General features: G+C 48.2%; 1 protein-coding gene across 1 annotated transcript in view; it reads left to right on the top strand.

Moving 5' to 3' along the window:
• Positions 1-12364, top strand: part of LOC119967002 (inositol-trisphosphate 3-kinase B-like) — a 181689-nt gene that overhangs the window by 146398 nt on the left and 22927 nt on the right. Inside the window, exon 3 of the mRNA XM_038798989.1 lies at positions 11579-11792. Coding sequence (XP_038654917.1) covers positions 11579-11792 — 214 coding nt within the window. The remainder of the gene's footprint in view (positions 1-11578; positions 11793-12364) is intronic.

The following is a 12364-nucleotide window of genomic DNA, read 5'->3' on the forward strand; positions in this document are numbered from 1 at the left end:
GTGGACATTGCCTTAGCAAAACCCTGCCAAAACCCTCTCAGCTTCGGGCATGCCCAAAACATGTGGACATGAATTGCTGGGCTTCCTACGTACCTCGCACACCTACCCTCTACCCCAAAAAACTTGCCCATCCCAGCCATTGTCATGTGTGCCCGGTGGACTGCCTTGAATTGTATCAGGCTAAGCCTGGCACATGATGAGGATGTATTAACCCTGCTTGGGGCATCTACCCATAACCCCGCATCTATCTTTCCTCCTAGCTCGTCCTCCCACTTGCTCTTAAGCTCCTCCACCAGAGTTTCTTCCGCCTCCGAAAGTTCCTGGTAAATATCCGATACCTTCCGTTCTCCCACCCAGGTACTGGAGATTACTCTATCCTGTATCCCCCGTGGCGGCAGCAGCAGAAAGGCCGGCACCTGTTTTCTCAGGAAGTCTCGCACCTGCAAATACCTAAATCCATTCCCTGCTGGCAATTCAAATTTATCCTCCAAAGCTTTCAAGCTGGTAAACCCCCATCTATAAATAGATCCCCCATCCTTCCAATTCCTGCCTTCATTACAGTGTTAATGTAAGCCTACTTGTGACAATAATAAAGATGATAATTCTACATTATTCCATCTGATGCATTATCCCATTCTACACTGTAGTCATCCTATACAATATCCCATCCTATACACGATCCCATTCTACACCATTGTCTTCCTATAAACTATCCCATCCTACACTATTACATTATCCCATTCTGCTCAATGGTCCTCCTATACATTGTCCCATCCTATACATTATCCCTATACATTATCCATTCCTACATGATTGTCCAGTCCTATACATTATTACATTCTATACTATTATCCCATACTAAATGTTATCCCATTCTGTCCATTATCCCGTTCTACACTATTGTTCCATCGTGAAGATGATCTCATCCTACACATTATCCCATTCCACACTATTGTCCCATTCTACACATTATCTCCTCCTATATATTATCCGATACTATGTGTAGTCCTATCCTATACATTGTCCCATCCTACACCATTGTCCCTGTCACATTTCTCCAAGGCTGTCGGATAAGTTTGATTGTAGTCTGTGGTCCTGAGCTGAGACAGGAGGGTTCTTTAGTCTCAGGATTGACTGCCTCTCAATACTCTCACTTGAACCTGAGTATTCTCTGCAACACTGATGGCAGAATACACAGAAATCAAAGCAAGGGGATACAAGGAGCAGGTGAGTGTCTCTCTTCCAATAATATGGAAATGATTAGATAGAATGATTGGATAGATTAGATCCCATAATGTGATCTCTGAGTTCAGTGAAGTATGGCAGCCTTGAATGTTTGTTCATCATTCCGCTCTCAGCCCCCACCTCATAGCTTCCCATGAGAGTGAGTTAAGAACTTGTACCATCTCAGTGATGACTCTGAGCAGAATTTCCAATGCAAATATATCCAAATCACTTACAATGGAAGTGCAATCATGTCATGTTAAAGAAGGGCCCAGATTGAATTTGGTGTTGAATAAATTAAAGGGACAGTGTAGCGTTGAAATGAAGAATGCAATCTTCATCCCAATGATTTCCCTTCCTGCCGTTCTCTGATGAAGAATGTGTGAAGCAGAGACCCTGAGATATCAACAGAGAGGTGAGGATAATGAGAGGGGGAAATTACTGCCAATAATCGTTTCAATACGTACTCAGCCTCTCCACTCTCCCTTGTTTTAACCTGTGGTTGAAACTGAAAATTAATTGAAATGATTTTTATGCACTGTTCCAGTGCAGCTACAACACTGGCATCCAGCAGACAATTTGGAAAATCTCCCTGCCCACAGAAACAGGGCAAATATGGGCGGCACGGCAGCAAAGTGGTTAGCACTGTTGTTTCACGGCGGGAACCAGGTTCGATTCCCGGCTTGGGTCACTGTCTGTGTGGAGTCTGCACGTTCTCCCCATGTCTGCCTGGGTTTCCTCCGGGTGCTCCGGTTTCCTCCCACAAGTCCCGAAAGACATGCTGTTAGATGAATTGGACATTCTGAATTCTCCCTCTGTGTACCCAAACAGGAGCCAGAATGTGGCGACTAGGGGAGTTTCACAGTAACTTCATTGCAGCGTTATTGTGAGCCTACTTGTGACAATTATAAAGATTATAATAGATTATATAATTCGATACAACAATTAGCAGCCCATCAGTCTACTCTCGATCATCAGGAAAGTGACGGAAAGTATCATCAACAATGCTAACAAACAGAACTTACTCAGCAATAAACTGCTCACCAATGCTGCGTTTTGATTCCAGCAGTGTCATTTAGTGCCTGACCTTATTACAATCTTGAGATCTTCTATTTCAACTCCACTATCCTGCCCTATCCACATATTCAAACATTTATTGAGCTCAGTCTTGAATAGCCCAAGATCGAGCCCTCTGGGGTAAAGTTTCTCCTCATCCCAGTCTGAAATTGTTGACCCCTTATCCTGAGACTATGACCCCCCCGAGCTCGAGCCTCTCCAGCCAGAGAAGACATACTCTCAGCGTCTGCCCTGTCATGTCCTCAAAGAATGTTTCATGCCCTGCGCAAACATCTCAGATTATGGGCTTTCAGTTTATACTTCTAAAAATTGGCCACAAGCAAGTTATTAAGATGGTTGTCGCAATTCATGTGACTTTTGGCATTTGGACTACAGACTATATCTATTCTCTGTCAAATACCGAATGAAATATGGACATGGGGAGGGCCATTTGTGGAATTCACACGTTTCATTGTTTAAGGATGGACCAACACCTAAAGACTATGGAGTTTCCAGAATGCCTATCTCCATCTCGGTGAAATGATAACCCAATGATCATGTGATCAAAGCTCATTTAAGGGACCGTACTCTTATTGCCCAGGACCCAGCAGATCCCTCAGAACCATCAGTTATCTGACAGTCTGAGAACCAGACACTGAAACTAGCTGCAAGTCATCAAGCAGCCAAAGTACTCAACCTGTTCCAGTTTCAAAGTTCACCTGAGAACCAGCCTCCTAGATATTCAACTACAAGAAACCTCACAACCCACTCTGAACCCTTCACTTTACAAGATCTTGACTTCAACTTTAAATCATCAAATCCATTAAAGAAACCACAGGCCTACCAAGTGGGAGACCGGAAATTATAAATCAGAGGCTGAATTAACTGTAATCTGCAAAAGTGCAGTATCGGCCAAACTTGCAGATGGCAGAAAAATAGGTGGACAGGTAAATTTCGAGAGGAATACAAACAATTTGTAAAGAGATATTGATAAAATAAATAAATACTCTTTATTAGTGTCATAAGTAGGCTTACATTAACACTGCACTGAAGTTACTGTGAAAATAGGCTATGTAAATGGGCAAAAGTTGGCAAATGGAGTATAACGTGGGAAAACGTGAAGTTGTTCATTTTGGAAGGGAGAACAAATGAACAGAGTATTATTTAAATGGAGAAAACCTGCAGAAAGCTGCGAAACAAAGGGACTTGGGGATGCTTGTGTATGAAACACAGCACACAGGCACTGCAGGTAATCAGGAAGGCTAATGGAATGTTGGCCCTGATTCCAAGGGGATTGGAGTATAGGAGTTGAGAAGTCTTGCTGCAACTGTACAAGGTATTGGTCAGACCACATCTGGAGTACTGAGAGCAGTTTGGGTCCACTTGTTTAAGGAAATATATTATTTAATTGGAGGCGGTTCAGAGAAGGTTCACTAGGATGATCTCAGAATCATAGAATTTACAGAGCTGAAGGAGGCCATTCGGCCCATCGAGTCTGCACCGGCCCTTGGAAAGAGCACCCCACCCATGCCCACGCCTCCACCCTATCCCCGTAACCCCGCCTTAATGTTTGGACACTAAGGGGCAATTTAGCATGGCCAATCCACCTAACCTGCACGTCTTTGGACTGTGGGAGGAAACCGGAGCACCCGGGGGAAACCCAAGCAGACACGGGGAGAACGTGCAAACTCCGCACAGTCACCCAAGGCCGGAATTGAACCCGGGACCCTGGAGCTCGGAGGCAGCAGTGCTAACCACTATGCCACGGTGCAGCCCCCAGTATGATCACCAGAATGGAGGTACTGTCTTATGAGCAAAGGTTAAACAGATTGGGACTCTACTCAATGGAATTTAGAAGAATGAGAGGTGATCTCATTGAAACACCACTGTTCTGTCAATGTACCATTTGTCAATGTTCTTGTGTCTACTATGTATGTACTGTGTACGTTCCTCGGCCACAGAAAAATACCTTTCACTGTACATGTGACAATAAATCAAATCAAATCAAATCAAAACATCAAGGATTCTTAAGGGGCTTGACTGGGTAAATACTGAGAGGATGCTTCCGCTCATGGGAGAGTCCAGCAGCAGAGGGAATAATCTTGGAATAAAAGGGTGTCGATTTAAGACTGGGGGGGGGGGGGGGGGGGGAGAGTCCTTGTGTAGATTTACGGCTGAGATAAATAGATTCTTGATCAGTAAGGGAATTTAAAGTTATGGAAAATGGGCAGGAAAGTGGCTTGAGAAATGTTGGATCAACCATGATCCTATTGAATAGCGGAGCAGGATCGAAGGGCCGAATAGCCTACTCCTGTTCCTATTTTTTATGGTCATTATCTATATCTAATATTTGTTCATGTTTGTATGTTAGTGTGCATTCATGAGGCCGAGTGTGTAGGCCGAGTAGTTATGTTGATTCTGGGTAAGTGTGTGGGAATAAATAATCGTTATTTTAAACTCACAAAAGCTTGTTGCTGAATTATTTAATTGGAACAATACACATGCCAAGGATGAGAAAATACAGACCTCATTCCATACAAAACACACTGATTATGGGCTGGAGGAGAATGGATTCAGACCATCACAATGTTACACAGTTCAATGAGATCACATCTCATCCTTCTAAAGTCCAGCAAATATAGACAATTTGCCGTGTGAGACAACAAAGTCCTACAAGGGAGGCGCAATCAGAGCTGGTAACACGGGACAGAATGGCGGAGCAGCAGGGCCACGGGGAGACGGCACAGTGGTCGACGGAGCAGCTGGTGTAGTTTTTCGAGGATTACTTCACCAAGCTGAAGAAGGACACGCTGGACCCGATTAAGGCTTCGATTGAGCAAGTGGATCAGAATCAGGAAACCCTCGGGAGAGCGATCCAGGAGGTGGAACAAAAGTTGTCTGAGCCCGAGGAGTATATAACCGTGCTGGAGACCAAGGTGGGGATGATGAACGACCGTCCAGAAAAGAGTGCGGAAGAAGCTGGAGGACCTGGAGAACAGGTCCAGAAGTCAGAATCTCAGAATTGCTGGCCTCCCTGAAGGCAGTGAAGGGATCGGATGCGAGGGCCTATCGGACGGACATGTTGGAGAAGCTGATGGGGCAGGGGCATTCGCTCGGTCCCTGGAATTGGACAGAGCGCACAGAGCCCTCGCGAGGAAGCCCCGAGCGAGCGAGCCGCCGAGGGCCATGGTGGTACGCTTTCACCGTTTCCTGGACAAGGAACACGTTCTGCGGTGGACCAAGAAAGAACGGAGCAGCAAGTGGGAGGACTGAGAGTTGTGCATCTATCAGGACCTGGGAGCGGATTTGGCCAAGAGGCCAGCTGGGTTCAATCGGGCAAAAATGACCCTCTTTAAGAAGGGGGTGAAGTTTGGGATGCTGTACCCAGCCCGTCTGTGGGTCACACATGAGGAACGGGACTTCTACTTTGAAACACCAGACGAAGTTTGGACCTTTATTAAAGAAATGAGGCTGGAGGCGAATTAAAAGACACTTAAGCCTTGGAGAGTACTGTGGCGGCGATTTGTAGTGCTAGATTGTATAAATTTAAGTGGCTTTGTGAAATAATGGACTGTGTGGATGGTTAAAGGTTGCGGTGTCTTGCAGGACCTTGTTGGGTGGGGATGGGCTTTGAATTTGGTTCTGCTTTTTGGGTGACTATTTTTCTAAAGTGACTGTTTCTTCACTGTTTTTTTTACTGATGTTTGTTTACTGGGGAATGTGATGCTTTTAAAATGTTTATTCATGTGGAGAGGGAGAGAGGAGAGTACAATAGGGAGACAGACTGCTTGGTGCCGGGGCGGGAGCTACCGAGTCAGCATGAGTCAGCTGACTCTCGGAAGCGCAGTGGGGGGTGAGCAGGTGTTAAGCTGGAGCTTGACTTGGGGGATTTGGTTTCTAGTGTTGTTGCTAGGTGGGGATGGAGGGGGGAGCTGCTTTGCTGACAGGGGAGGAACTGTTACTAGGGGACAAATGGGAGGTTGGGAACAGCGGCAGCCCGAGTGGGGACTCGAGGAAGCGGAGAGCGCGAGCTAGAGGCTGGCCTAAAAAGGTTAATGGTTAAGCCCCCTGTCCAGGCTGATCACATGGAACATGAGAGGACTGAATGGGCCGGTCAAGAGGGCTCGTGTGTTCGCCATTTGAGGGAACTGAAGGCGGAGTGGCAATGCAACAAGAGACATACGTAAAGGTTACAGACCAGACGAGATTGAGGAAGGCGGGGGGTTAGCCAAGTGTTCCACTCAGGACTGGACTCAAAGAACAAGGGGGTAGCGATCTTGATCACCAAACGACTCGCATTCGAGGCAGGGAGAATCATGTCAGACAAGGGGGTAGGTACATAATGAGGAGTGGGAAGCTGGAGGGGCGCGAGTGGAACTTGTGAACATGTATGCTCTGAATTGGGACGACATGGAATTTACGAGGTGGGTGTTAGGTAAGATCCCAGAATTAGAGTGACACAACCTGATCATGGGAGAGGCCTTCAATACAGTCATTGATCTGGAATTGGACAGGTCAAAATCCAGGACAGGAAGGAGGCCGGCTGTGGCAAAGGAATTGCAGGGGTTTATGGAACAGATGGGGGGACTAGACCCACGGAGGTTTGGACAGCCAAGGGCGGAGTTTTCCTTTTTCTCCACAAGGTATACTCTCGGATCGACTATTTTGTTCTGAGGTGGTGGATACTGAGTACTCGGCAATTGCAGTGTTGGATCATGCCCCACATTGGGTGGATCTACGGGTTAGAATGGAGAGAGGGCAACGCCCGCTGTGGAGACTGGATGTGGGGTTGTTAGCGGACGGAGCGATCTGTGGGCACGTTAACAAGTCCATCCAGAACTACCTGGAAACAAATGATACGAGGAAGGTTTCCGCAGCGACGGTCTGGGAAGTTTTGAAGGCAGTAGTCAGAGGGGAATTAATCTCGATATGGGCCCACAGAGAAAAGGCGGAACGGGCTGAGAGGGACAGGTTAGTGGAGGAGATACTCCAGGTGGACAGGAGATACTCGGAGGCCCCTGACGCGGGGCTGAGGGAGCGGCGGAGGTTACAGGCGGAGTTTGGGCTGTTGACCACAGGGAAAGTGGTGGAACAGTTGAGGAAGGCAAGGAGGGACGATCTATGAGTACGGGGAAGGCAAGCAGAATGTTGGCGTACCAGCACCGGAAAAGGGAGGCGGCCAGGGAGATAGGGAGAGTAACGAGTAGAGATGGCAATACTGTCCTAGACCCAGCGGGGATGAACGAGGTGTTTAAGGTAATACTGTCCTGGACCCAGCGGGAGTTAACAAGGTGTTTACGGACTTTTATAGTAAATTATATGAGTCGGAGCCCCCGCCTGGGGGTGGAGGGGATGAGGCAGTTTCTTGATCAGTTGAGGTTCCCGAGGGTGGAGGAGGACCTGGTGGAGGGGCTGGGAGCCCCAATTGAGATTGAGGAAATAATCAAGGGGCTGGAGGGCATGCAGTCGGGCAAGGCCCCGGGGCCGGACGGCTACCCGGTGGAATTCTATAAGAGAGATATGGAGCCCACTGCTGGTGAGGGCATTTAATGAAGCAAGAGAGACGGGAGTCCTCCCCCCAACAATGTCACAGGCCTCGATTTCATTGATCCTGAAACGGGAGAAGGATCCGGAGCAATGCGGGTCATACAGGCCAATTTCTCTACTGAATCTGGGAATGCCAAACTGCTGGCTAAGATACTGGCCACAAGGATAGAGGACTGTGTCTTGGGGGTGATAGGGGAAGACCAGATGGGATTTGTAAAGGGCAGGCAACTCACGGCCAATGTTCAAAGGCTTCTAAATGTTATTATGATGCCCTCAGAAGGAGAGGAGGTGGAGGTGGTGGGAGCGATGGATGCGGAGAAGGCTTTTGATTGGGTGGAGTGGAATTACCTATGGGAGGCGCTGGGAAGGTTTGGGTTTGGTGAGGGCTTTATTGACTGGGTGCGGTTGCTCTCTCAGGCACCAGTAGCGAGTGTGCGTATGAACTGCTGAGGTCGGGGTATTTTTAACTACACCGAGGGACAAGGCAAGGGTGCCCCCTCTCCCCGTTACTATTTGCTCTGGCCATAGAGCCATTGGCTCTCGGAGGGGGGGAGGGGGGGGGGGGGGGGAACCGGTTGGATCACCGGGTCTCGCTCTATGCAGTTGACCTCCTCTTGTACATTTCGGACCCGTTGGAGGGGATGGGGGGAGTAATGTGAATCTTGGGGGAATTTGGCAATTTTTTGGGGTATAAATTGAACATGGGGAAAAGCGAGATGTTTGCGATCCAGGCAAGAGGACAGGAGAAGAGACTGGGAGAGCTGCTCTTAGAATGGTAGGGAAGAGCTCTCGATATCTGGGAATCCAGGTAGCCCAGGAATGGGAGGTACGACACAAGTTAAACCTATCTCGGTTGGTGGAACAAATGGAAGGGGACTTTACGAGATGGGGTGGTGCCGAGTCCGGAGGTAACGATCTTTGATGTGTCGGAAGATCCGGGGGTTCAGGGAGTGAAAGAGGCCGACATTTTGGCCTTTGCCTCCCTGGTAGCCCGGAGACGGATCTTGTTAATGTGGAGGGGCTCGAAGCCCCCGAGTGTAGAGACCTGGGTTAGTGACATGGCTGGGTTTCTCAGTCTCGAGAAAATAAAGTTCGCCTTAAGAGGGTCAATGTTAGAGTTCACCCGGAGGTGGCAGTCATTCATTGACTTTCTCGAGGAAAATTAAAATGTCAGCAGATGCAGTATTCAAGGTTGGGGTGGGGGGGGGGGGGGGTGGTTTGTTGTTGTCTGGTTGAGGTGTGTGAAGATTGGGGTGGGGGGGGCAATGTTTATTTTACCATGTTGATGTCATTGTTTATGTTGCTGTTATAAACATTTTCAAATATCTCAATAAAATATTATTTTAAAAAATATAATCTGGGGACATGAGTTCAAATCCCACCAAGGCAGCTGTTGGAATTTAAATTCAATTAGTAAAATTGAAAGCTAGTCTGAGATCATGAAACTATCATCCAATGTCGTAAAGACCAATCTGGGTCATTCATGTCCTTCAGGGGAGTCTTCTTTCCCAAGAGAATGAGGTAGGTGGGTATGGAACTCAGGGAGAGAGACTGTGAGGTCCCTGAGCAAATTGGCATAGGGAGGGACAAGGTATTGGAGGTTTTGGCAGGCTTAAAAGTGGATAAACCCCCAGGTCCGGATGAATTGTGACCCAGGTTGCTGTGGGAGGCGAGGGAGGAGATTGCAGGGGTCCTGATTCAAATTTGTAATTCCTGTCTGGCCATGGGGGAGGTGCCAGAGGGCTGGAGAACAGCTAATGTGGTCCCACCATTTAAGAAGGGTTATAGCGATAAGCCAGGGAACTACAGACTAGTGAGTCTCACATCAATGGCAGGGAAACTATTGGAGAAAATTGTGAAGGAGAGAATCTATCTCCGAATAGTCAGCTTGGCTTTGTCAGAGGGACGTCATCTTTTGAGGAGGCGACCAGGTGTGTAGGTGAGGGTGATGCAGTTGATATAGTTGATATGGATTTCAGCAAAGCCTTTGACAAGGTCCCACATGGGAGAAGCCAAATGCACATGGGATACAGGGGAACTTGATAAGGTGGATTCATAATTGGTTTTGCTGTAGGAGACAAGGTGATGATAGACGGCTGCTTTAGTGACTAGAAGTCAGTGTCCAGTGGCGTACCACAAGGATCTGTGCTGGATGTCCTATTGTTTGTCATTTATAGGCAAGGTAAAGTCGTCATAGACCTAGGCAGCTTTCCCCTTTGAGGGCCTCACTCAGCATCATGAACCACCTGTTTAGCCAACTGAGCTAAACCGCCCCCCCTCCCATTTATACAAACAAAATAGGTGACAATGTGGGGGGGTAGAATCAGTAGGTAGAGCCAGTAGGTTTGTGGATGACACAAAGGTAGGCCAGGTGGTTAATTGTGAGGTTGGGTGTCTCAGGTTGCAGGATGGTCAAATGGGCAGAAAGTGGCAGATGGAATTTAACCCTGAAAAGTGTGAGCTGATACACTTTGGAAGGAGTAATATGACAAGGAAATATTCAATGAATGTCATGACACAGGGATGTCCCAGGGCAGCACGGTGGCACAGTGGGTAGCATTGCTGCCTCACGGCGCTGAGGTCCCAGGTTCGATCCCGGCTCCGGGTCACTGTCCGTGAGGAGTTTGCACATTCTCCCCATGTCTGCGTGGGTTTCGCCCCCACGACCCAAAGATGTGCAGGCTAGGTGGATTGGCCACGCTAAATTGCCCCTTAATTGGAAAAAATGAATTGGGTACTCGAAATTTATTTTTAAAAACTGACACAGGGATGTTCCGAGCAACAAAGGGACCTTGGCATGTTTGTCCATAGATCTCTGAAGGCAGAAGGGTAGGCTAATAGGGTGGTGAAAAAGGCAAATGGGACACTCGCTTTTATCAATCGAGGTGTAGATTACAAAAGCAGGGAGGTCATGTTAGGGTTGTGTAGAACTTTGTTGAGCCCACAGCTGGAGTACTGCGTGTAGTTCTGGTCGCCACATTATAGGAAGGATGTGATTGCACTGGAGGGGGTGCAGAGAAGATTCACCAGGATGTTGCCTGGAATGGAACATTTAAGTTATGAAGAGAGATTGGAAAAACTTGGGTTGTTTCCTCAGGAGCATAGGAGACTGTGGGATGACTTGATCGAGGTGTACAGATTATGAGGGGCATGTACAGTGTGGATAGGGAGCAGCTATTCCCTTTAGTTCAGGAGGGATTTGAGGAAAAACCTTTTTATCCAGAAGGTGGTGACGGCCTGGAATGCACTGCCTGGGAGGGTGGCAGAGAGGAGCTACTTTAGATCCTTTATAAAGTACCAGGATGAGCACTTGGCATGTCATAACATTCAAGGCTAACGGCCAAGTGCTGGCAAATGGGATGAGGTAGGTGTGAATAACAAGCACCACTGAGATGGGGGGGCGGAGATAGTATCAGTGCAAACATGATGGGCCGAAGGGCCTCTTCTGCACTGCATTAGTCTGTGATTCTGTGAAATCTGCCGTCCTCACCTGGTCTGGCCTATGTGTGACGGCAGCCCCACAGCAATGTGGTTGACTCTTGACTCTCCCTCTGAAATGAGCTGGCAAGTCCCTCGGTTCAAGGGCATTTAGGGATGGACAACGGCTGGCCTTGCTAGCGATGGCCAGACAAAAGTATGAATTTAAGTCTGCCAAGGGTAAGGTGGTTCGGGGGGATTGAAGGAGGCATTGAGTGGATGGCCTTGGGGAACCAATCTGCTTCTAATCTCTGTCATGCCCTCTCTAACGCAGGTAGCTTCAAGCCCGGGGCCAATGGCAAAATCTTGAAGAAGTTCTGTGAGTGTGAGCAGCGCTGCCTGGACCGCTTGATGGGTGATTCGTTGCGCCCCTACGTACCAGCTTACCACGGTGAGGTGGACAAGGATGGCGAGAGGTACAACCAGATGGATGACCTACTGGCAGAGTTTGACCTGCCGTGTGTGATGGACTGCAAAATGGGAGTGAGGTGAGTCCCTCAGCATTAGGGAGAGGAGGGGAGCCCATCCTGCTCTCTTGGGCCTGACCCCAACATTCAATTAGATCATGATTAATCGGTATATCAACTCTAGTCACCTGAACTCCAAATCCCTTTCAATAGAATAGACATGTGCTCCCCAGGAATTGTAGATTAATCTCCCAAATGTTTCAAAGAGCAAACTCAGATGAAAATCAATTTTATTTCATTTTCCTTCAAACTCTTTCTAATAATATTGGAAGGGGCTGAGACACAATCAAGTGTTTGATTCCGAGTGAGTGTGGAAGAGGTTGGGTGGTGAGGATTGACATGTTCTGTTATCACAGAGGGGACGGGAGCCGAGCCAGGAGAAACCTCATGGGCCCTTGGGTCCGGTGCTTCTCCTGTTTCCAGTCCCTTCCGCATCCTCCCCCAATCCCCCGCCCACCCCCCCCCCCCCCCTCTCCCTAAACCTCCCATCAGGAATGCCTGTACTCACACTGTTCCCCCCTCTACTCAGTGATGCCTGTTACTCACACTGTCCCTCTCCCTCCCCTCAGTGATGCCTGTTATTCACACTGTCC

The sequence above is a fragment of the Scyliorhinus canicula genome, chromosome 6 (genome assembly GCF_902713615.1).
Source record: "Scyliorhinus canicula chromosome 6, sScyCan1.1, whole genome shotgun sequence".
NCBI classification, from domain to species: Eukaryota; Metazoa; Chordata; class Chondrichthyes; order Carcharhiniformes; family Scyliorhinidae; genus Scyliorhinus; species Scyliorhinus canicula.